This window comes from Berghia stephanieae, chromosome 2 (assembly GCF_034508935.2).
Source record: "Berghia stephanieae isolate SIO BIC M18660-M18661 chromosome 2, UCSD_Bste_1.3, whole genome shotgun sequence".
Lineage (NCBI taxonomy): Eukaryota > Metazoa > Mollusca > Gastropoda > Nudibranchia > Aeolidiidae > Berghia > Berghia stephanieae.
The window spans coordinates 49,212,495-49,239,644 of NC_088361.1; the positions used below are offsets into that span (position 1 = coordinate 49,212,495).

The 27,150-nt window shown below is 35.5% G+C and overlaps 1 protein-coding gene across 5 annotated transcripts; it reads left to right on the top strand.

Annotated features, from left to right (window-relative positions):
* Positions 1 to 2,852: 2,852 nt before the first annotated feature.
* On the top strand, positions 2,853 to 15,999 carry LOC144965073 (uncharacterized). 5 transcript variants are annotated; one of them, XM_078899973.1, is made up of 4 exons: positions 2,853 to 3,288; positions 10,987 to 11,141; positions 11,320 to 11,722; positions 14,061 to 15,999. In XM_078899973.1, the coding sequence occupies exons 3-4, from the start codon at positions 11,449 to 11,451 to the stop codon at positions 15,971 to 15,973; spliced, it is 2,187 nt and encodes a 728-aa protein (XP_078756099.1). In that variant the 5' UTR covers positions 2,853 to 3,288; positions 10,987 to 11,141; positions 11,320 to 11,448; the 3' UTR covers positions 15,974 to 15,999. The 5 variants fall into 5 exon arrangements, with proteins under 5 accessions (XP_078756099.1, XP_078756100.1, XP_078756104.1 ...); XM_078899974.1 differs by having other exon boundaries at positions 2,853 to 3,043; XM_078899976.1 differs by having other exon boundaries at positions 2,861 to 2,923.
* The last annotated feature ends 11,151 nt before the right edge of the window (positions 16,000 to 27,150 follow it).

Below are 27,150 nucleotides of genomic sequence, written 5' to 3' on the forward strand. Positions count from 1 at the left end.
CCTGAGTTCGAGCCTCGCTCGGCGCATAGTTGAGTCCTTGGAGAAGGCTTAACTACTCACATTCCTCTCATCGTACTCAGGTGTAAAATGAGTACCTGGCCGTTAACAGCGTTGTCTCTGTCCGAAAAAAAAAAGTAGTAATACCGCCTAAAAAGGCGTCATGCCCCGTCCTACATGTTAAATGTTGCTGTCGGCCAGGAACCCCTTGTAAAGTGGATATTGCCCTATATAAACGCTCATTTTTCCCCCCATTTAGAAATAAAAGAAGCACAAATTGTGGATTTTGCTTATCTAATTTGCGATATATTATAAACTTTTGCGGTTATTGATTTCAACTTTCAGATAATTTAATGTGCAATGACTTGACCCAAATAAGTGGCTCCAAGTAGCAACATTTTCAAAGTGTACATGCGTGCACTTTTTTATCACATAAGATGCAAGAACTGCGGCTATGTGGTCTTGCGTCGCATAGTTGAGTACTTGGAAAGAGCTCTTTATTCACATTCTCTCACTGTACTCGGGTGTAAAATGAATATCTGGCCCCTTGACAGCGCTGTGCCATGGATGGAGAGAAAGATGAAGTGAGTAAATGTGACTCATATGATATAAGGGAGCAACACAAAACAAACGACGTTTCGGCCTTTGGCCTTCCTTAAGTAAACAAAAAATATGTTATATCAAAGGCCAAAGGCCGAAACGTCGTTTGTTTTGTGTTGTTCTCTTATATTATATGAGTCACATTTACTCACTTTATCTTTTTCTCCGTCCATGCACACCGGCTCATTTAAAAGGCACTTCTAGTTTTTAGTGCCATGGATGCTATACATAAGTTGTGTGATTTACTCACAACAAAGACACGAAACATACCAGGACAGAAAACTATGCGCAATTTAAAGAGGTTCAGTATTACATTACATACGTTTGTCATATCTAGTCTCGATGAACCGGATGCCCCCCCCCCCCCCCCCCCCCCCAAAAAAAAAAAAAAAAAAAAAAGAAAAAAAAAAAGAAAAGGAATTTTAAAGGCTAAATAACAAGAAATGTCAAATTTAGTGCTTGTCATTATAATGTAATTATGATGGCCTTTCTCCTAAATAAAGCATAAAAACCTGACCCATGTCTCGTAAGTTAGACCATTAATTCTTCAGAGTCTAAACCACTGCGATAAAAACGTTTAGCGGTGGCCGGTTACATTTTAGTGTGAACTAAGTTATATTTCACTTTCCTCCTCATAAAAAATGATACTAGGCTGCTAGATGTTGTGGACTGTAAAAAGTAATAAACAATAATGAATATAACAGCTTTTAAAAAAAGAAGAAAATAACCAAACACGGAACGTTTCGGGCTCAAAACCCTTCTTCAGCCAACAACAAAAAACAATAAAGACATATATACATTACTAAATTCCAGAGAGACGACAGAGATAATTTGTAGGTATCTGGAATTTAGTAATGTATTTATCAATTTCCTGGTAGAAAACTTCGAGAAATTTTGAGATAAAACATTCGCGGTTGGTTCGGCAACTGAAAACGAAAGGAATGCACTCATTTTGTTATGATGAAAAAAGAGAGCGTCTGAGATCAGAGTAACGGTCCAATCGAGAGCAACGCACATCTGAAACGAAAATGAATGCATTCAATTTACAGCCTTATATTATTAGAGTTATACAAAGTCCAAAGTTTTGATCAAATTGACCACAATACCCTTGTTAAGTACTCCCATGTAAAATTTACCCGCGGAGATAAATTATATACAATTAATTTTTTTTTAATTAACACATTCTTCTATAATTATTCGGCATTAAAAAAACAATTACTGTAACTGTAAGAACATCAAATAAATGGAACAGTTTGAAATTTGTTACCAAAGGCTCCAAAAGTATAAATAAAGCACTTTAAAACTTAAAACATGAATTGGTAATTACGATTTTTGATTGTTTTTGATGTAAATGATGTTCATAGTTAGGCTCATATCTCGGAATTTTTGACCTGGATCTTTTTTTTTCAGAGTATTTAAGTGAAAGGCTTTTGACCGACGTGTACTTATTTGTAGGTCTGATAACCCAAATTGATATGGTCTCATCGTTGATATGGAAATACTCTCAAACCAACACAAAATATTGCCGATTACAACAATGTTAAATCAAGCCCCTAAATGCGTTCGGTAATCAGGCCTGCAAATATGCCTACGTCGCCTTTGACCTCAGCTATCCTTACTATGATGGTATGCTAATGGTTCTACAAAATAATCAACCTTGTACACCTTACTAATGCGTGGAATTAGCCTAGAGAACGAGAGGGAGAAAATGAGAGTTATCGTCCTTTTGGAAGCAGGGTTGCCAGTTTGGCATTTTAAATGCCAGATTCCAAAAATCTGGCATTTTTGAAAACCGTTTGGCATTAGAAAAATCATTTGGCATTTGGCATTTTCATTTGGCATTTTCTTTTCTTGTACATTATACTTCAAATGACACATTTTCTTAATTAAGTTTCGTAAGAAACACGAAACAGTAAGTTTTCTTAATTGTCAATAATTATTTAACTGTTTACGTATTTACCTTTCATGTTAATGTATTTCTTTTTCATTCTTAAAATCCAACCGTGGTGTAGTGGTTTAGCACTCCACTTCGTAGTCAGTAGGTAAAAAATTACCCCAACAGGAAATTTAGTATAATTCATAAAAAAAGAAAAGAAAACACGCAAGCCACCAGGATATGATAGTAAATTTTCTATCAAAAGTGAGTAGTTTTCTTAGTAGGGGTGGGAGTCAACAGACTTTGGCATTTTTTTGAGTGTTTTGGCATTTTTTGAGTCTTCCCCTGGCATTTTGTTGAAAAATAATCTGGCAACCCTGTTTGGAAGCCGAGAAATAAATAACCGAGGACTTTTTCCATAGTTTTTTTCACTCCGGGATGATACAACATGTATTCTAAACAAATTTACAAATACTAGTAATTAGTACTAGTAAGAAGCCCGCAATTTCGCGGGGAAAAAACTATTTTCATTCGATATTGTACCCACCATAATTCAATGAGGGCAGATTGGTAAACAACGTTGTCTGTGTAACTTATCCTCTGACTCTGTTGATTTTTCTGTGTGGCCCAACATTAAAGTAAAAGTGTTAAGCCACTATAGCCTCTGACCCGTGACACAGCAACATACAGTTGTCTGTGTGTGAAAACAGGTTGTGGTAAGAAAATCAACTGCTAAAATAAACCTGAAGTAGCAGACGTGAGCAGAGTTGAAAGACGATCCTGGGATCGAGAACTTACCTTACATTACAGTTACAGTAGGTACTTTGGTAAAAAATTCAAATTGCATCGAGCCCCATGAAACCTATATCATTTTAAAGTGCTTTTCAACACGATTCTAATGATACCAAAATTGTGAAAATCAGATAAGCAGAAAAAAAGTTATGTTAGTTTAAAGGCTGAAAAATGGTCTTCTATTTGCCTTTGTTATTTACTGACGGACTTTGTGACCTGAAAATTGTTGCATTTCCGGTAGTAACCACCATTTGGATTTCAAAACTGGTCTAAAATGGCTGCTAAGATTTGAGTAAGGATTTTACTGGAACGAATTTCATGGATGCGGTATACAACTTTGCCCTGAATTTAATTTTATAAAAAAGTTAAGATGTTAAATAAACGTGCCAGCATGAAATTTTGATTTACCAAGTTCTAATCTTTTAATTATCCAAAGCTAAATTATACCCTATTTTATCCATAATCAAAAGTTATCCTAAATTGTCATTGATTTTAAAAGAAACTACACCAAACGATAGAGTACTTTCTCCTGAAGAAAATAAGACATCAATCATTAAAATCCATCCATAAACAAAAAATCTATGGAACTTTTTCTGAGACCCATCACTCAAAAGTCCAAAAAATCGGGTCACAGCCACTAGGCCATTTATCGGCTCCCTGCTGGAGGGCCAAACGGACGTTTACCAAAGTACCTAGTTACAGTACTCTGGTGATAATGTTTGGTGGCGTTTTTATGCACCTCCGTTGGAGGTGTACAGAAACGCACCATTTTTATGCACCTCTACTGGAGGTGTACAAAAACGCACCGTTTTTATGCACCACCGTTGGCGGTGCTGGTTGATTAATGAAAAGGTTGCTGCTTGAACTTGAAGCTTGAAGGAAAAAATAACGATAAGTGTTGAATTGTAGGCCTCAACTTACGCTGTGATTATCCCCAGACACCTGTCTGGGGATAATGAAAATTCGTTATCCCCAGACACCTGTCTGGGGATAACCAAATTTCGTTATCCCCAGACACATATTTGAAACTCCACTCTTTTAAACAATTATCCACATTCGAGAATATGGAATGTTTCCAAATGCACATAGAAATAAGGAAAGTTAATAAAATATCTATAAAAACATAGAATTAACCAACATTACTACATACACAATATGCGTCGACTTCGAAGTGGGTGTCACATGGCCGAATGGTTTAGTCATCTGCCCTGGAAGTTTTACCAGAATCGACGTTGTGGGTTCGAATCCTAGTTCCGCCACTTTTTTTTTTTAAAAATTCCGTCTTCTTTTTTATTTTTTATTTGTGCGAGTCTATTCTTTTCTCCTTCTTGTTTGACCTTTTGTTCCGTGTCTGAGCATGAATTTCTTAAAATTGTTTTTATTAAAAAAAAAAAATTATTGTTTGTTTTTTTCTCCTCTATCTGACTATTTGGTCGCTCTCTGAATATTTCTGTTTGTTTGCTTTTTAATTATTTATCCTTCTAAGACACTTTTTGAGATCGGAGTGGCGACGAATATGACAATTTGCTAGAAACTAGATAGGAACTAAGAGAGAGAGAGAGAGAGAGAGAGACAGTTTTTTTTTTTAAAAAAAAAAGGTGGGGGGAGGATGGATGGGACATTTATCCCTTGCACCGTGCTGTAAAAAGAAGAAGGAATGTAAAAAAAAAAAAAAACAGTGGCGGAACCAGGATTTGAACCCGCAACGTCGATTCTGGTAAAACTTCCAGGGCAGACGACTAAACCCTTTGGCCATGACACCCACTTCGAAGTCGACGCATATTGTGTATATGTAGTAACAACTGATTTAATGTTGGTTAATTTTATTTTTTTTATAGACATTTTATTAACTTTCCTTATTTCTATGTGCATTTGGAAACATTCCATATTCTGGAATGTGGATAATTGTTTAAAAGGGCGGAGTTTCAAATATCTGTCTGGGAATAACGAAATTTGGTTATCCCCAGACAGCCCTCAATTTAATAGATGAAGACATACTGTGGGCGTTTCTGATTTCCCCTTTATCAACAAAACACGACAAATAAGACACTAAGGACGAATGAGAGATGTGTAGTGTGAATGGCGTAGATAAGGTAAATAGACATAAACAATGATGGGACAGGAAGTTTTTGAAAAACAACAAAAACAACAACAAAAGAAGAAGAAAAAACCCCCAATAAAATGACAAAGAAGCGGTAAACAATAAACTGATGATAATGATAAAATATTATAAAATGATAACAATCGACATTTACATATAAATGCACGACGATAACACATTGAATGGTACCGATGTTGTTTAAAAAAAAATAAAATAATAATAATAATAATAATAATAATAATAATAATAATAATAATAATAATAATAATAATAATAATAGATTAATTTAAGGTTTTAAATATATGTCCAGTAACTATAACAACAAAAATGATGTCTTTCTCAATAAAGTAAATTTTTTATAAAAAATGTCCAGAATGGGATTGAACCCAGTACCTTCAAGGTTAGAGTCTGACAGCTTATCCACTGCGCTACGGAGCTACCTGACTGTTCATAACATTTAATGTCTTTCTAAAACCTTATATTTTACCTTCAATGCAACTTCTATTTTCTGGTTTTAAATTTCGATTTTTTAGATTATTATTATTATTTTTTAATTTATTACCAAAGAAATTAAACCTGGGTATTATCCACCTGAAACCATCACACTGAAAGTATCATAGGGGCAATAATAATACTTGATGTCATAAATAGATGAAAACTGTTGCAAACTTAGTGTAGATTTGAATTCCGTAAAGTAATTAAGTGAATACATTATTTCGAATGCAACGATGTGCGTAAAAAAACAAAAAACTGACAACTTTTTATAGTGTCCAGATTGGCTGTTTTTGAGAGTGTTATTGTCGTCGGTACGTATTTTATGATATCTGTTTGACTCAACGAACTTTCAAACTGACTTTAAATTATAAAAGGAAATCAAGTTATCTGTTTATCTATCTTCTGTAAAAAATACATTTCTAATTTTCAAATCTTTCAGTAGAGTTGTGCGCCGTATCATTTTTTTAATTGACTCAAATAAGCACAATGTTCTCCACAATTCTAAATTTTTTTTAGAAAGGATCTCTCCATCTATTTGGTTGTGGATCAGCACACTGTGTAAGCACTCGCTAAACATATCTTATTCCGATGAAAACGCTCTGATCTTTATCAATCGATGTAAGGGGGTTCTTTGTGTCCGTACCTATTGTTTACTGTGGCCCGTGGCATAATATTAATAATATTAAAAATATATGGCATGGCCATGGCCCATGGAATGGCAGCCTTTAGCATAGATTCATACCACCAAATCCTAGGAAGTCCGCTATGCCCACCACCCATGGCAGTCTTCCTAGTTATTCAGTCTTTTATGAATGGTATCCCATGGCAATTTTTAAAAGGTGGCATTTTTATGCACATCCGTTGGAGGTGTACAAAAATGCACCGTTTTTATGCACCTCCGTTGGCGGTGATTGTAAATTAATGAAAATGTTGCTGCATACGTCCATGAGGTTTCAATAGTTTTAGATTGTAGTTTAGCACGCTGCTTAGTGATTACCGATGTACGTTTATACAATGATAATAAATTAAAGAATAATAACAATAATTTAAAAAGTAAAAAGAAACATGGCACAAATACTGATCTCAAATAAATAAATAATTTTAGAAAATTGAAATCGAAGTTTTTTTAAAACATGATGAAAAGTTTTTGAAAAAAAAAAAAAGAAAGAAAGAAAAAAAAATTTAAAAAATGATGTCTTTCGCAATAAAAAAATAAAAAATAAAATATGTCTACAATGGGAATCGAACCCAGTACTTTCAAGGTTAGAGTCTGACAGCTTGTCCACTGCGCTGCAGAGCCATATGACTGTTCATCACATTTAATAAGGTCTTTCTAAAACATTATTTTACCTTCAATGCAACTTCTATTTTCTGGTTTTATTTTCGATTTTAAAAATTATTATCATTTTTATATAAGTTTATTTACAAAAATATTCTACAGATTTCACAATATAACTTTCGCCATTTCCAAATACAGAAACACAATATCGCTGATGAAATTGGGTGGGATGCGCATGCGTGACGGAGGTGTATAAAAACGATCCGTTAAGATACACCGTCAACGGAGGTGCATAAAAACATTACGTTTTTAAAATTTCAATTTACGAAGCGTTGTATTAGTATTATTCGGACTCAAGTCTGTTACTTGTTACTGTTACTGAATAGTCTCTGTGGCTATGCAGACTCCAATGTGCGTGCGCATACAGAGGTGAGGGCGACACAATGTGGGCAATTGGCAGAGGGTGGCACTGATAAAGAAGAAATTCTGTCGTCACCACACTAAACTACACTGACTCAGCTCATGATACCCCTGCCCTACTACTACTACTGTAACAGTTCAGTAACTGTAAGGATTGTTGCCTGTCTCACACTATCACAATGTTTTTTATTTCGACATCGTGTTGTGTTGTTAGAAAAGCTTTTAATTTATACCACAGTTACTTTGATTGACTTTCGTTACTTTTGATCTTTTTAATTTCTATCTGGATATGTAATTATCAATAATTAAAATATTAAAAAACAACAAAAAACTATATAGCCATGGGAGATTATTCAGACTGAGTCTGAATAATCGTTTAATCGTACATGCGCATTGGAATTTGAGTCCCAATTGCCATGGGAGACTATTCAGACTCGAGTCCGAATGGCCGCAGCCTTCAATTTATTTTAATTATTGGCAATTACATAATTTGATGCAAATGAAAATAACAATATAGTATGCTATAGGTACTTTGGTAAAAAAAAATCATATTGGGTTGAGCTCAATGAAACCTATATCATTATAAAGAGCTTTTCAACACGATTCGAATGATTCCAAAATTGTGAAAATCAGATAAGCAGAAGAAAAGTTATGTTAATTTAAAGGCCGAAAAATGGTCTTATATTTGCCTTGTTATTTACTGAGAGACTTTGTTTCCAAAACTGTTACATTTCTGGTAGTAACCACCATTTGGATTTCAAAACTGGCCTCAAATGGCTGCTAAGATTTGAGTAAGGATTTTACTGGAACGAATGTCATGGATGCGGTATACAGCTTTGCCCTGAATTTAATGTTATTAAAATATTAAGATGTTAAATCGCGTGCTGTCACTGAAATTTCGATTTACAAATTTCTAATTTTTTAATTATCCAAAGCTAAATTATACCCTATTTTATTCACAATCAAAAGATATACTAAATTGGCACTGATTTAAAAATAAACAACACCAATCGATAGAGTAATTCCTCCTGAAGAAAATAAGACATAAATCATTAAAATCCACCCATAAACAAAAAAATCTATGGAACTTTTTCTGACACCCATCACTCAAAAGTAAACAAAAATCAGGTCACAGCCACTAGGCCATTTCTCAGCTCGCCACTGGAGTGCCAAATGGATGTTTACCAAATTATCTAACAATAGCAATAATGGTAAAGTAACTGAACAGGAAGTCTAAAGCGGTTGCTTTTTTTTTACGAGAAAGACCAGATCATTGATTAATTGGAAGTCCAGTTAGAAATTAAAAAGAAAAGTTAAAAAACCTTTCAAAAGAAACTAAAGTCAGTGGGGTCAAAATCAAGTCAAAGTAACAGTAACAGTGGTCTAAAGGAAAATATTTCCTAACATCTTTACATGATATCCAAATAAAATTAGTACAAAATAAGACATATTCTGATAGTGTTAGACAGGCAACAATCCTACAGTCCAAAGAAGACGTATCAGCGGAGTCAGTCTTATATGGGCAGAACAGAATTTCTCCTGAACTCTTCTTCTGCTTCTAGCAGTTCCAACCATTGCCCACACGTTTGTTCTTCTCTGTTTTTGCACACGCACAATAAAATTTGAGTCCAAATATCCACTGGAGACTATTCAGACTGGAGTCCACATTGCCACTTCATTTTCAAATATATGATTTCCTGACAATTAGTGAAAGACTTCAGAACAGTATGTATTAAAGATGGTAAAAACAAAGGAATCAAAAGAAGCTTCTAATTTCAGCTATGAAAAAACTCCAGTAAGACTGTTGTGTCTACGGCTGATTTTCTCGTCTTTAAGTCATTGAACGTGTCTGCGTTAAACATTTATCTGCAAGAGTAAAATCAACTGCTGACTTTCTCCTTAAATTGCTTGGTAGACTGGATTTAGTTCTTGACAGAGCATGTCCAATGCTTGTGCATAGTTGAAAATTTTTTGGGGATCAACGATTTTCAAAATAATTTCTTCACTTGCTGCTGTACACCATTTTAAAAATTGTTTTCACTACTTTTCCATGCTCAATTATTTTCTTTTTCATCAGTCTGATTTAATGTGGAATTTCTCTGCTGATGTTTATTTGTTTCCCTCTGGATTTTCTTCTCTATTCTCTTCATTCTTTCTGTTGAGTTAGTTGGAGACCTAGTTCGGTTGAAATCTGGGAAAGAGGAGTATGATATTCTTTAATAACAAACAAAAAAAAACAATAGTCATCAATACATTACAAAATTTCAATGACTTAAACATTGTTGTCAATATCTTATGCATGGGACAGTTAGCATACCAGATGTGACATGATAATAATAATAATGTGTCATGTCTGTGGCGCCCATAGTTTTTCTTGATCACTTTGTTCTTATCATTTGCAGGTGATTAAATGATTAAACAGAAGATCAATATTCAAGTGTACGCAAAAAGATAAATCAATACAACAATTGTATTATTATTACAGTCCAAGTCGGTATTAGGGACGCTGCTTAATTGGGACAGCCGCTTTATTGTGACAATTCCCTTGGAATGGAATTTTTTTCTATATAAAAATTCACATCCTTTCCAATTTCCAGCTGCTTAATTGGGACGGCCCGCCGCTTAATGGGGAATAAATTCGACAATGATCGTCCCCGTAAGAGAGGTTTTTCGTTGTCTTCAATCTTTTAAAATGCAGATTAGTCCAGTCAACCGGGTGAGTCGTCGTACCGTTCATCACAGAGGTGTGAACAGTAGAATTTACCTGTATCCCTTAGTAGCGGGTGTGTGGTAAAACCATTTGTCATAGTCATCACAGAGATGAGCACAATAGAATTTACCGGGATCCCTTGTCAGTACCATCGACTGCCATCGTCACGTTTATGGTCATGGATCATCTGACCAATGGTGTGATAGGTAATTAGCATAGCAAACTAGAGACCATTAAAGAGATCTATGGTAATGAGTGATCGCTTTGTGTGCTCAAGGCTGTCACCACCAAATGGTTTGTATGTTCAATGAGACGAATGGGTAGACAATGCATTCTTAATCTGTTGCTTACTTATACTTTTGTTATGAGTTGCAAATTCATTAATTGTTTTATACAGTTAGCTTTGTTTCTCATTGTTAGATGTAGATGAAGGTGTCGTTTATTTTTCTTTAAGACGTGAAAAGTCACTCAATTTCATGGCAGCCGCTTAATTGGGATTATTTGTCGGGAACCAAGCCATCCCAATAAACCGGCTTGGATTGTATTATTATTATTATTATTATTATTATTATTATTATTATTATTATTATTATTATTATTATTATTATTATTATTATTATTATTATTATTATTATTAATATTATTATTATTGTTCTTATGATTAATCATCTTCATTAACACATCAGTAATATATCTTTTTCTTTTATAATCACCAGCAAATCATGGCACATGGACAAGCGGCTGGCGAATTTAAAGTGGAGACCTCTTTGATCCACAGAAAACCCCTTCATCAAATTAAATGGAAATGTAATCTGCTTTTCAAGCACAAGCATGATGAATTTCACGCAACAATGACTTACTGTCCAAAGCCGTAAATACAACATGCCAGGAAAGCTATATATATATATATATATATATATATATATATATATATATATATATAATCAGATCCCCAGGAGCATTAATTTCTTCTAGATTTATAATGGAGTTGTTTTTGTGAGAATTAAACTGGTGATTCTGGCTAATAGCATGATTAATTAATAAAACAGATCTCATCGTTAGAGATGTTTCCAAAAGAGATGACAATTGAATATGTGTAAGGGAAAGAGTATATGTGAAATTTGCCCTGATTTGATTGTCATCGATATATGCAACTGTAACCACCACCCCGTGTACATATGAATATGAAAGCAGACTCTGATTCAGTGACATCCCACCTGACACCGGGCGATTCCTTGCTTGAACTTTTGAAAAAGAATAAGGCTAAATCAAAAATAAGGGCTAGTGTTAGAACTGCAATTAAGAACTATATTAGTCATTTGACCAAAGTTAAATTAATAGATATCATCGTCCAAGTTCTAGGCCTTGAAGATGATGAGGGGACAAAATCAGATGATGGAATGGATGTCAGCACTCCAGAGGCAGTTTTGCCATTGACGACAAAGAAAAAAGGTAGGGATCTGGTAGTGTGGCTATGTGGTCTTGTGGTATGACACTCATTTTCGGATTGGAAGGTTCTGGGTTTGAGCCTCGCTCTGCGCATTGTTGAGTCCTTAGAAAAGACTCTTTACTCACATTCTCTCTCCGTACTCAGGTGTAAAATGAAGTACCTGGCCGTCAGCATCAGGGACCCATTGTAAAGTGCTTTGAGCACATTTAGTGGATATTGCGGGAGATATAAAAGCTCTCAAATTTTTGTGTGTTTAAATAAACAAATTTTTAAAACTTATTATTTTTATATATTTTATTTTAAAAAATTTTGGTGTTATATTTCAACAGACTGATACGAAGTCATTATGCCATGACCATATATTGTATTGATGAAATCTCATATTTGCTAGTTCAAATAAATGAAAGCTTCCTTTAATAGAATTAAGTATATATAATTTCTAAACTTCTAATCTGTCTAAATGCTGGTAACTGCTTATATTAAGACCATAACGCACTGCCAATAGCGGGACTCGAACCTATGACCTACAGGTCGAAAGTTTAATGTCTTACTCCCACAAAGCATCACAGCTTTCTCATTTCCTCAGAAGAAATATCTTGAGAACTATACACTTAAGACTAGGTAGATAAAAAATAAAACTTAATTGTAGTTACCCGAAATTGGCTTTTATCTACATTTATCTACCTTTCTTTTTCAGTCTACTTTAGATTTTTGGATTTCCCACTGAAACCTCCTTTTAAAATTGTATTTTTGTTCTGTTCTCCTTAATTTAAAAAATGTCAGAAGAATTTGTTGATTGTTCCGCTGTCTAAAAGCTATTGAATTAAATTATTGAGACAGTGGTGTAAAATACAAATTTGAGTTTGACAAAAGTTTTTACGATTCTGTCTTACAGCATATTTACGGTTCGGAATTAAGGTTGTTTCTTATGCCGAACAAAGTAGAATAAGAAGAAAAATCTACATCCTGTGGCAATAGTCATGGCTTTAAAATTAGAATAGCTTTTGATTTATTTGGACCACAATATCATTCAGGTTGAAACAGTGTATTAGAAAATAGAGGTAGTTCCCTTTGTGGAAGTGAGAAGAAAAGTTGATCTTTTTTTCTTTCTTAAATATATTTGGGATACATTCTATTTTTTAAAGTTTTTATTATTTTTACCCTTAATGCTGATAATGATACCTAACAGTAATAATGATTTTTATTGTACATAAATGAAATATTATTATTATTATTATTATTATTATTATTATTATTATTATTATTATTATTATTATTATTATTATTATTATTATTATTATTATTATTATTATTATTATTATTATTTCTTCTTCTTCTTCTTTTTCTTTTTCTTCTTCTTCTTCTTTTTCTTCTTCTTCTTCTTCTTCTTCTTCTTCTTCTTCTTCTTCTTCTTCTTCTTCTTCTTCTTCTTCTTCTTCTTCTTCTTCTTCTTCTCTTCTTCTTCTTCTTCTTCTTCTTCTTCTTCTTCTTCTTCTTCTTCTTCTTCTTCTTCTTCTTCTTCTTCTTCTTCTTCTTCTTCTTCTTCTTCTTCTTCTTCTTCTTCTTCTTCTTCTTCTTCTTCTTCTTCTTCTTCTTCTTCTTCTTCTTCTTCTTCTTCTTCTTCTTCTTCTTCTTCTTCTTCTTATTATTATTCTTCTTATTATTATTCTTCTTCTTCTTCTTCTTCTTCTTCTTCTTCTTCTTCTTCTTCTTCTTCTCTTCTTCTTCTTCTTCTTCTTCTTCTTCTTCTTCTTATAATTATTATTATTATTATTATTATTATTATTATTATTATTATTATTATTATTATTATTATTATTATTATTATTATTATTATTATTATTTTTCTTATTATTATTATTTATTATTATTATTATTATTATTATTATTATTATTATTATTATTATTATTATTATTATTATTATTATTATTATTATTATTATTATTTTATTTGGTCATGATAATAAAATGTTTATTTATTATTTGGTTTTGCAATCACTTTGGATTCCACTTATATTTTATATTTTAAATTGACTATGCGCAGAAAATGCGTATGCATGTTTTTGTATTTTACCTTTCAGACTTTCAGATGTTAAATGTGACAATTTTCTGTTGTTTATCTGATTTAGACCCTTGTATTAATTTGCTGAAGTTTATCCCTTCTTTCTATTTAAATAAAATGACAGAAACTAGACATTGGCTTCAAAATGATTGTAGCAACCAAACCTAATCATATTATGCATTGCTGGAAGCAATTTTTGAATTTTCTAGTATATGCAAAGTCTCTTGAACTTAAATGGGTTTTTTTTACAAATGTTTTTATTATGAATTAATTTTCAGCTCAGAAACCAAAAATGAAAGGTGGATGTAAGCGAAGTCATACAACAGAAAAGAAAAGTGACATTTCTCAGGAGAAGGAGAAGCTTACAGCTAAGCCTTTGAAGAAAAGACCTTGTCTTGATACCAGCTCGGTAAAGTCAAATGTTATAATTTCTTCCAATGATGCACCAAACAATGAAGTATCCTTTAAAATTAAGGATCAGGCTCCTAAGTCAAACAAATTTGAATGCCAGACCTGTGAATTATCATTTCCGTCACGAGCAGTTTATCGTAAACACATACAAACACACAGCGTTTCCATTAAATGTAGTATCTGTGATAAGGTATTCAAAAGCAAAGATTCCCTCTACCATCACCAAAGAGGGCTTCATGGAAAGGAGAAACCTTACCACTGCAATGTGTGTGACAGTTATTTTAGTTTCCATCATAGTTACAAGCTTCATTTACAAAGACATAAGGGAGAAAGGCCTTTTCTATGTGGACTTTGTCCGAAAACGTATCTAACTTCAAATCATTTAAAAGAACACATGCAGGCAGTTCACATGGATAGCTCAATAATTTGTCATATTTGTGGTAAGAAATTTTCATACAACAGCGCTCTTAAGTTACATCTTCAAACTCATGTAGATAATATGAAATACAACTGCCCGACATGTAGTAAAGAGTTTAATACAAAACGAGCTTTAATGCGTCATTCAGTGCATCACCTTGAACATAAATGTAATGTCTGCGGGAAGTATTTCAAGTCAGATCATTACCTTAATATTCATATTAAGGTACACAGCAACAAATTTGACAAGAATTATTGTTGTGACATTTGTGGCAAGTCATTTTTTTACCAATGTACTCTTGACAGTCACATCCAGACTCACAGCAAATCCAGATCTTTTGTTTGCAGCATATGTGATAAAAAGTTTAAATCTAAGGCTTCGTTGTACACTCATAAATATGTACATAATGAAGGACTCGCCTATCCATGTACTATTTGCAGTAAATCTTTTAAAACAAAGAGCTGTCTAAGCGCTCACATAAAACGTCACCAAAGCCAATGTACTTACACTTGCCCTATTTGTGGGAAGGTTTTTCCAGACAAAGGTGGATTGTCTAAACACACAAAAACTGTTCATTTACCCCAAAGATATTATTTGTGTACTATCTGTGAAAGATTTGGAACGAGGGCTGACAACATGCGAACTCATGTTAAGAGTCACCGAGGTCAGGTCGGGCCGGGTGATGATCCTATGAATTTCATAGTTCGTGTTGAAGGTAACAAGACTAGAACAGAGCCACTCCACGATGAAAAGGAAAAATCCAACTGTGATGTTAAGCGCACTTCAAAAGAATCATCATCATTATTAGGTGAAAATGTGATATTGTCGAAACTTGGAGAGATGTGTGTAGATTCAATTCTCTATGATGGAAGTGCACCAGTTAGGAACAGTAATTCAGGCTTACTGATGCCCTCGACAGCCGTACAATCCCCATCCAACATTATGACTCATAAAGAAACGAATTTCACCACTGTAAATTCAAATGTAGGAAGTGATACTTTAGGGACTCAAAACGATGAATTTCGTTATAATAACAATCTCCATCTTAGTACAGAAGAAAGTTGTTTCAATGGCAACGTTATCTCCAATTATACTTTTTATCCAACTGGTCTACCCAAAGACAATTCGGTATCTTACACGACATTGCAAAATGCAGAAATCTCAGATGGGTTACAAATTCAATCCACTGCTAATTCTAATTACAGCCAGATTTCACCCAGTTCCTGTGGGCAATATATTCCTGTAGGAACTGTCCATTTTACTGAATGTGCTCAAACTAAGTCTGTTAACAATGATGAGGAGATCTGGTCAACTGTATCCGCTTCATCTAACATAACTGATATGCCCAATAGCATTAAATAGATCTTTAAAAAAAAAAATAAAAAAAATTCAACACTTCTACTTGCAGCTAGCATGGTTTGATATTGTCACTTTGGTATTCGTCAATGTGGTATTCTGTGCGGCTATGTGGTCTAGTGGTATGACACTCGCTTTTGGATCAGAAGGTCCTAGGTTCGAGCCTCGCTCAGCGCATATGAGTCCTTGGAAAAGGCTCTTAGCTTACATTCTCCCACCGTACTCAGGTGTAAAATGAGTGGCCGTCAACAGCGTTGTCTGTCAAAAAATATTGTAATATCGCTTAATAGGCATCATGTTTTGTTCTACATGCTACCTGTTGCTGTGGTTCAGGAAGCCTTTGTAAAGCGCTTTGAGCACATTTAGTGGATATTGCGCAATATAAAACCACAATTTTATATACATGATTCATCAAACAAACATCCGATGTCAATCATAAAACCAGTTCTCATGTTTCATGGGGATTACAGGTGCCTTATACAATCAATATCCTTTTTGCATGAGTTTTTATGTTTCCCAACTGTTTCATTGGGTTTGAGATAGATTGAAAATCTGTAAATTAGGTCTGTCTCTTGCTTTACTTAAAATCAAATAACCGTGATCAACTTCAGCTTTTCAGGCAAAACCTTCACCTTTTTTTTTTTCAACTCTGCACACAAGTTGTCACTATGAAACGTATCTACTCTTTCAAACTCTGCAAGCTGATCAGGCTCCACTGAGCGAACTTCAGACAAAGCCTTACTCATTGGTTGAAGGGTTTTACTGTGAGATTTGGTACAAAGGATTTTTGATTTTGGATATTAAATTCAGATGGTGGCACAGCGGGGACAGGGTGTCTTTTTCATTGTACCGAATGTGTTTTTGGTGGTCATTGTAAGGCATATACTTTGTCACTTCATGAGTTTTGAGTCATTGAAATACCCCTTATTTGACCATGAAAAATGGGCATTGAGGCTGATCACATAAAAACATTGATCAAGACCATCGCCACTGTCTATATCAAGAGACTGCTGAAGGCCATCAAACTGTTCCATCGAAGGAAAATATTTACTGTTGGGCCAGACATAAAAGAGGATGAACCAAGAAGCTTATAATATGAACTGGAGTGAGAGGCTGTGACGTCAGCATGCACATTTTAACTACCTGCTCGCGTGCCGAGACTGGAGCGCTGGCCGCCATGCCCATTGTGGCAAGAGGAGGGTTGCTAAGTGGTTGTTTATCACGCACCACCCCGCTTGCTATAGTGTTTTGTGCTTTGTTTTAGTCGTTGTTGGTTAAGACGTTTCAAATTGATCAAGAAGATTATTAATAGAACATACTTTTCCCAACAACTCCATCGTTCTTAGATAACATACCTTGTCATTTTTAATGAATTCCGATTTGCTTTAAATCCAATGAAGTTGTTTATTGATTAAGGAAAATAATCCTTTTCGTCAGACTGTGACGTTGTGTGCCGATGTCTTTGTGGATGTATCTGTCCCTTATTAGCCGTTCGTGATGGTGATATATGTTATTGCAGAATAGTCGACAGGCTTCTTTTATTATTTGATGTGTGTGATTGTCTTCTGTTTCTATGTGCTGTGAGTCTTTGTCGTGCTCCCATATATCAGGATAAACATGGCTACTGACACTGGCGATGACATGTCTGGTGATGGTTCCAAGAAGATGTGGTGTAACTGTACGAATTGGACTGCCAGGACCTGCGAGGAGTTTTCTCAGCATGCTGTCACATTCCCTGATGATTTTGTACATGCCATTACAAAATATTAAGCCACCATTATTCTTTCGTTGGGTGAATAAAGATTGATACTGAAAGCTGTCAGGAATGTTGGAGTCTGGAGATGATAGTGATATTTTACATTTCACACATTTGATTCTTTTTGCCACAGTTCTTTTAACGAAGCCACTTATGTAGTAAAGGGCATGTTGGTGATATTCACTTGGTGAGAGAGGAATGTGGACAAACGATGATAAAGACGAGTCTGTTGGAACTATGGGGTCTGATTCCCGTTCTATGATGGTATTTTCAGCCTCGTCCATAATAGCGCAATTGCTTCTGTTGGATGGGAGCACTCCGTTTTTCAGGAGGAGAGCTCTGAGCGCCCATTTAAATTGGAGTGCTGTAGGGTTGTTGTTCCACCCATGGCGACGACAAATCCTGCTGAAAAATGTCTCGAGGTGGTCTTGAGACAGTCTGTAGGTCAGCACATAGCGGTATTTGTGTTTGGTCAGCAGCACTTTGGCAACCTCGATAGTAGATATCAAGGTGCACATGAATCCCACAAAGCCAGTCTTCCTCCTGCCATGAATAAGGGGCTTCCCATTTGCATCCTTTAACTCTTTGATATATGTGATTGCTTTTGCAACATCCTTTTCTTTGATTTCCAAGTTGTTCTTGGTGATAGGGCTTTTATATCCTTTCCCAAAGGAACTCGACGAGTTGCACATATCAAACAATTTATCAAATGTACGTATGAAGTGTGTTGTGGCCTCACTTCCCTCAAATTGGGGCAATTTTATGTCCTCTCTGAGAAAGTTGATCGCACTTGCAACTGATGAAGACAATGTCTGGCAAACTAACTTGACGTTCATTTTATTCTTTTCATAATGTACATGCTTGCCTCTTAATTTATTGGCTAATACTAAATTGTCTTGTTGCTGCAAGCTATTCAGTTCAAATATATGCTGCCATTTGACAGTACCATTATTCGCATTTATGATTTTTAGATCCCCGAGACAGTTTCTGACATTTTTGATTAGGTGACAAGCATCGAAACAAAAATAAACATTTTCTCTTGTCACAGGATTTTCAAAATTAGTTTTAAGGTTTTTCGGATTTGACAAATCGCACCCCAAGCGGTTGCTGTTGCTTGATTGGTGTAATTTCCATCACAGACAACAGCGATGACACTGTGCCCAGCTTTTGTCACGAGAGTGATTGCAACCTTGACTATTTGTGCCTGGGTGTTCGCATTGATTTTGTCCAAGAGAAATTATCCGATTGGCAGTTTAAAATGTTTCTTTAAACCAACCACCATGACGACTAATGTTTCTGTGGCCATGTATCCTCACAGCCGGTGTGGAGATGTCCATAGTTAACAGAGCCCATGTATGTTTGCGTACCAGTGTCATAGCTGTATGCTTTCTTTATGTGCATGGCATCAAACATGAAAACTACTTGTCTCCGTTCATCGCTGAAGTCCTTCTGTAACGTATCCATTACCTCAGACAGAAAACCTGCAGTTTCTGGTTGATGCCCATTTGCGTATAGTGGAAGGATGTGGCAAAGCGAGGAATTTCCTGACATACTCGTATGCCTGAGCACTATAGAAGTGAAGGGTAACAGCAAAATTTTTAACTTCATCAGTGTAACGCCTGCCGCATACGCTGGTCTCGGTTGCCTTCATCTCATTTTCAATTAAAGATAAGGTTTCTTTATCAAAGTTGAGTTTCAGCCAATGGTGTTCCTCTGATGAGAGCAATTTTATTTCCTCCATTTCATCTAGGATGCTCGATATGGTGGCGTCTCTTCTCTTTAATTTCTGGCGAAGACATTTAATTGTCTTCCCTTTCTCTTTAATGACTGACTTAGCCTTTTCAAGATTGTCTCTTAAATTTTCCAATTCAGTATTCGTTTCAACTGGTTGGTTTGTATAGCAATGGTCTATCATAACTCTGCTACATTTTGTGGACACCTCTGTGTCACTTTCATGGTTGAAAGTACAGTTGACGTCAGCTTGAAAAGAACGTTTTTTGGGGGATTTTCGACGAGGTTTAGGTGTTGGTTGTTTATGACTAGGGTGGGAAGGAAATAAAGACGGAACTGCACTATTGCGTAAGACTTTTCTTTCAGTGTCAAGCTCATAATCTTCAGAAACGAAGTGATCACTGCAAATCTTAGAGTATTTTGTAGGTTTCCATGGGTTTCCACATGTATCTTGGTGTGACACGCGGCTAATCCACTGAATGAGTCGCTCGGGGTCGGAAAAGGGGAACCTAAAATATTAGTTTGTATTTATACCGGTAAAAGTAACAACCTAGATAACAGCTGAACAATAGTAATGAATTAAATGTTGATAGATATACACGTGTACAAATAGTGGAAATTACAAGACAGATAACAATATGTTACGTTGATTGTCGGGAACGGCAAAACGTTGCTACTACAGATTATATTATACTGTATTAAAACATAAATATATAGCCGACGAGAACAGCTTTTGTCTATCGACTCAAAGTCATTATCGTTGAATTATCATCTGAAAAGTGAATAACAGAAGAAGGTTTTAAAAAAACAATTGAGCTTTTATATAGCGCAATATCCACTAAATGTGCTCAAAGCGCTTTACAAGGGGTTCCTGGTCAACAGCAACATTTAACATGTAGGACGGGACATGACGCCTGTTAGGCGATATTACAATTTTTCGGACAAAGACAACGCTGTAAACGACCAGGTACTCATTTTACACCTGAGTACAGTGAGAGAATGTGTGTAAAGAGAAGATGTGTGGAGGAGGGGGATAAAGGAGGAAGAGGACTATGATTGAATATTGATAGCAAATTAGTGATTTTAGAGATAAAATGGGCTAACAAACATCCGTGACTTACGAGTGAAAACTCCTAATGGAATCCTTTTCTTTTTGGTTATGGCAACCAGTGACAACACACGTGTGAACCATCTTTTTTCAATAATCAAGCTTGATTAGGTTTGTTTTTTCTTCCCAGAGAACGTTAGTATGTGGATCCTTGAAGTCTCAAAGAGAATTCCTGAATTTTATAATACAAGCTTTACTTGTACTTTTAAATATATTTGACCAAGACAAATGAAAAAACAGAAACAACAGTGAATAATCGTATAAGTAAATGTGTGCTCAGCAGATAAACAAAATAAAGATGCTGTGTATCAAAGTGTGCTTGTAATTGTAATTAAGTATGAGGTCACACACACACCCATGCCGGTATTGTTTGCCCCAAAGCAAAATAGCCTTATCATATCATGCCACAATGGGCATGGCGGCGATGGTTCCTTGCATGGCACGCGTGACGCCACCGCCTCTCACTCCAGTTCATATTATAAGCTTCTTGGGATGAACTTAAATAAGATCATTCTCTTTGGTGTCTGCTGAAGGCCATCAAACTGTTCCATCGAAGGAAAATATTTACTGTTGGGCCAGACATAAAAGAGGATGAACTTAAATTTAAATAAGATCATTCTCTTTGGTGTCTGATAAACCTCACAAAACCAAGGACCAAGCCTAAATATGATGTTGAAAAACAAAACAAACGCTCTTACCTTTGCATGGGTCTTTCATTTTTTGAGGATCTCTCCTTTGTTCTTGCACCCTGTTTACACTGGTAGGGAAGAACCCGGTATTTAAATCATTTAAGTAAGGGGTGGCTTTCATTAACTTTTTCTGCTCCAACTAGGGAAAATTGAGTTAATGTTTCTTGTCCATGCTGATTCAGTTTATTTAAAAAATCGCCATAGCTATTGAACTTTATTCCTTGGACGAAATCCATCCTGCTCATCACAATAAAGAAAATGAATAGAATGGGGGGGGGGGGGGGATCCCGTCAATTCCCGTAGGTAAAGTGACCTCTCGAACAAACATAGTCAAAGCCCCAAATTCTCAATTTCACTTTGAATTGTGAAATATTTGTCAACCATCATCCTATCTCCCATGTTGGTTTTTATAAATTTCTGTAACAGGCCTAACAGTCAACTTCTAATTGTATTTAATGTCCTTAGTTGCTTGATGAAGTGCATATTTTTTATGTTGATCACGTCAGGGCTCCGGAGAAGTAAGTGAAGAATCGATCTATTAGAATAATTATAATAATATATGACATTTATAACGCGCATTTTCATCATTGGGTGATGCTCAATGCTCGAAACAATAATACAGTGACACTATTATACAAATGAAATATTATACATACTGCATCAACACGATATCATTATTGTCACAATGTAGCTACAGGCAAAGGTACTGACCTACGTGACGATCCCAAAGCCAGAGTACAGTGGCTATTTACCCCAGGTTTGAGACATTAAAGGTGGTTCCACACAACACATAAAACTAAATGTAGCTACTCCAAACTGATTTTTCTTATCAAAGCCACATCCAATTTTATTATTGTTCTATATAGAACTTTTGATTCTAAGAATTTCGATACCAAAATCAGTTCTATATGTCGCCTACTATAAAAGTTATCCCACTTCAAAAATTCTGTATTTACGCTATATTCCGAAACAGTCTGATGGACCATCTTTGGACGAAAAAATTTACAAAAGTTGGCGACCCACAGTCTCAAAATTCTCTTAATCAACACTCTAACCACACAGACAACAAGCTCAATTTTTTTTTTCAAGGCTCTATTTCAATGAGAAAATCATCATTTATTACATCAAAAATCGTCTCAGGGCAAAAATTCACAAAATGGCAAGGGGAGGTAAAAATAACAAAATTTGGGACATTTCAAAAATCTGTAACAAAGTTAATTTTTGTGATAGAGATATAAATTAAACATCACTAAAAAGGTCGTTAACTGTTCTTTCATCATGAAAACAAATATTCAGGGTATACGCCACATTCTGAGAGCATTATGACAAAAACAAATGGCATGTTCACGAAAAAACAAAAATGTCGAAAATTTCAAATAAGATGGGATCTGTACTATCCCACTAAAAAGGTCACACCCAAAATTTTAATTAAACTCTAAACATAAATAATCCAATAACAAAAAATCCACAGGCCTCAAGAGTGTTAGATAATCAAAAGAGTCAATCCTAAACAAGGTACAGTGCAACCTCGATATAACGACATCGTCGGGACCGGGAAAATGTGTCGTTATAGAGGGGTGTCGTTACAGAGAGGTTTCCTATGTGTGTATATATACAGAGGGAAAATGAAAAAGTATACATTCACTACACAAGACCCAAAACACCTCCTGATATATCAGGATTTTCTGTAGTTTATCCGGGCTTGGGACCGGCATGTATTGTATTCATCATACGCATACATGGCCACATTAAAATTTTTTTGTTTTTTTTTGTTTTTATTTTATTTTTTTTTTGTTTTTTTTTGTCTTTTTTCATTTTTTTTTTTGATTTTTTTTTGTTTGTTATTTTTTTTCAATTTTTTTTTGAAGAAGTCGTCAATCTTTGTCTGTGTTTGTCTGGAGCAGATGATCTCACACACCTTGTCTTCGGTACGATCTAGTAGATCAAAAAGCACTGATTCATTTTGGTTTTGCTGTACAAAGTGCCTGAGGGTGAGCAGCGCCATATAAGCTTCCTTTCCTGTGACTTGCAGTGGTAGTGGTGTCTCCTCTTCATCCTCATTATCTGACTCTGACGCGGGCTGTTGTTTTGCTTGCAGTATGTCCTCGATGATGTAATCTACACCAATTTCATGCGTCATTGCAAGATCGTTGTCTATGTTGACATATCCAGTTGGATCAATGTCAATATCGTTGAGGCGTACAAGTAATCCCGTTAACTCATCAATATCAGCGTCGTTATGTGATGAAGATGATGCTGTAGCAATAGCATTGCCATCAACATAGAAACCGGCATGATGAAAGCAATTGACAATGGTGTCAGATGATACTTGTCCCCAGGCCCATCGCATATTGTAGAGAGCATCCAAAACTGAGATGTGAAACTGGGATGGCTTGGTTGAAAAGTTGGATGATGCGTCATCGATGTATTCAAGGTAGCAGCGCACAATCTTTGTGCGGTAGCGGTGTTTGAATGCGTTGATTATACCTTGATCGCAGGGCTGAGTGTGGCTTGTTGTATTGGGTGGCAGGAATTCCAGTCGAATCGCTTTGAGGCCATTGATGTTGGGATGGGAAGGACAGTTGTTGATCACCATAATGATTGTGAATAAGGCTTCTTAAGTTAGAAATATAAGACACTGGACGCAGAGTTGTCAAGCTAGCAGACTGACTTTAATATCGAAGGGTGGAACGGGAAGAGGGTGTAGTGAATCCAAACATACTGAGAGTAACAATGATAATGAAGTGATTAGATACATATGAAAGGAGTATGTTATGAGCAACATTAGTTATAGTTACATCCTTTCCCTTTTGGGTTTGAAATGAATGAAACGAAATTTAGGATATTAAAACAAATCTAATTGAGTTCCAAGTTGGGGACAATGATTTAAGTGGATAGTGTAGTGAATTATCTTTAACCAACATTTAGATATAGGATGGTTTACAACTTAAAATCTGTTATAAGTGGTAAAGTTGTCATTATAGGAATAGCTGAGCTTGAGACAAATTAGGATTAAAATTAAAGTAAAATGTTATTTTGAAACTTGGAAACAAATCATAGAAATGAATATCAGGATTATGACCTAATATTATAATTCTTATTTAATAAAAGAAATCAAAAATAAGGTTACTGTTTTACACTTAAGAAATTGAATGTACAACAAAAGGAAATCATATATATGAGATTTAAAGTAGATACTGATTGGTTAAAGTTAAAGAAATGTTGTTAGAATGGAATATGAATCATGAAGATGAGAAAAGGATGTATCATTTACATCTAGTTGTACATATATAATATAGTATAGCATCTGAAAATTGAAATGAGAAAAAAAAAAATTATGGGGAATAATGCATCGGGGTTTTAATGATTCTACAACGAGAAGAGGTACGAATGGGGATTTTGGATGGTGAGATTCTCAGGTTGGTAGGTGTTCGGGTTTGAGCGGTCGAAGAAGTCAAGGCAATGGGAGGTGGGTTGTGGTTGGTGGTAGTGGTGTTTTGAGGAGTGTGTGTGGTAGAGTTTGAGCCTAAAGGGTAATCAATATCAGACATGGTCTCATTAACATCGTTCATATTCATATGTCTAATTCTGAGTTGAGTGCGGTTTTGAACAACAGTTCCATGGGGTGTTTTGACCAGGTATGATCGGGATACAGGATCAATTGTTTTAATAATAATACCGGGTGTCCATTTACGATCTCGAAGATTGATGGGTTGAATGAAGACTTTGGTGTCTGGTTTGAAAGTGGGGAGGGACTTAGTTTGTCGATCATAATAATGTTTTTGTTTTTCCGCATTAGATTGTTTTTGTAGGATGATTGTAGGGTAACTGGAGGTTCTTTGTTGGAGAGAACGTTGTGTTGATGGAACAACCGATCTGAGTTTTCTGCAGAGGAATTTTTGGGCAGGACTTAAACCAGTTGTTGAGTTAGGAGTGTTTCTTACTTCAAGAAGTCCTAAGAATGGATCAGATCTGGTTTCAAGGGATTTTCTCAATAAAGTTTTGGCTTGCTTTACTGCGTTTTCAGCTTTTTCCGTTTGATTGAGGATGGTACGGAGAACTGAACTGGTGATTGAAATCATAAGCCATGGAGAATTCCTTAAACGTTTGTGAAGAGAAACAGGGTCCATTGTCAGAGATAACTGTATTTGGGATACCGTAGCGAGCAAACTGAGTTTTTAGAGTCTTTATTACTGTATCTGATGCTTCATTTTCCAGTTTCTCGATTTCAAAGAAATCAGTAAGATAATCAACAAGTACTATGTACGTTTTGTTGGAGAAGTAAAAAATGTCCAATCCAATCTTTTCCCAAGCATAAGTTGCAATTTCGTGAGGAATTAATGGTTCTCTTGGGTTTCTTTGGGCATAGATTTGACATCCTTTGCAATTATTTATGAAGTCCTTTATTTCGGAGTTCATTGACGGCCAAAAAAGGGTTTCCCGAGCTCTTCTCAAACAAGCATCAGTGGCACGATGAGAGGAATGGAGTGCTTCTTTCATTTCTTTCCTGCAGGTAGTTGGTACAACTAGTTGATGGTCTTTGAAGATGATGCCATCAGAGATTGAGAGGGCATGTTTGAAGTTAAAGTATGGTTTTAGAGGTTGTGGAATGTCTGAATTATTTGGCCAACCATTTTGAATGAAGGTTTTTAAGAGAGCTAGGTTTGGATCTAGATCAGTTTCTTGTTGAAATTTTATTAGGCGTTCAGGTCTAACTGAAGCTTCATTTGCATAATTAATTTGTTCGAATTCTTCGTAACCAGAATTATCGGATAGGTGAGATCTAGAGAGTGTGTCAGCAAGGAACATTGTGGAGCCTTTCTTATATGCAATTTCAACGTTGTGTTCAAGGATCCTGAGCATCATGCCTTGAAGTCAGCGAGGCATTGAAGAAAGAGGTTTTTTGATGATTGATTCAAGGGGTTTGTGGTCAGAGTGTATAAGTACCTTTTTACCAAAGATGTATTGGTGGAATTTCTTTAACGAAAAAATAATGGCAAATGTTTCTTTCTCGATCTGGGAGTAACGCTTTTCTGTATCTGTGAGAGCGCGAGAGGCATAAGCGATTGGTCGGTCATTTTGGAGGAGTGCAGCACCAAGACCATGCTCAGACGAGTCACATTGGATTACGATGCTTTTCTGCGAGGAGAAATAACCAAGGACAGGTGCATTCGTAATCAAGCGTTTGATAGTTTCGAAAGCAGTTTTTTTAGCAGTACCCCACTGAAAATTAATGTTCTTTTGCAGTAATTGACGAATTGGTTGGATTACTGTTGAAAGATTGGGCAGAAATTTTGCCAGATAGTTAATGAAACCGATGAGTCGTTGTACTCCTTTTACACTATCAGGGGGTGACATATCCAGAATGGCTTTCACTTTTTCAGGGTCAGGTTGTAGACCATCAGTGGAAATGATGTGGCCAAGAAATGAAATTTTGTTTTTGCAGAGATCAAGTTTTTCTTTATTTAGGGCAATATTCATTTGTCTACATCTGGTGAGCAATGCGATGAGATTTTTGTTATGGTCCAAAGCAGCTTCATTATCAGTAGAACCAGATCCTGTGACAATAATGTCATCAATGGCATAGAAGACACCAGGCAAGTCGGATAGAGCGCTTGATAAATGTTTTTGAAAAATTTCGCTGGAGACACATAGGCCAAAGGGTAAGCGATTCCATTTATACTGGCCAAAAGGTGTAGCCATAGTTGTCAGTGAGCGGGAATCCTTATCAACTTTACAGTGCCAGAATGCGCTTTTTACGTCAAGTTTCGAGTAAAGACGTGCTTGTTGCAAATGTGGCAATATTTCATCGAGAACTGGTAGTTGATATGTTTCTTTGACGAGTGAGTTGTTTAGTGGTTTTGGATCTATGCATATCCGTAGATCACCGGAGCGTTTT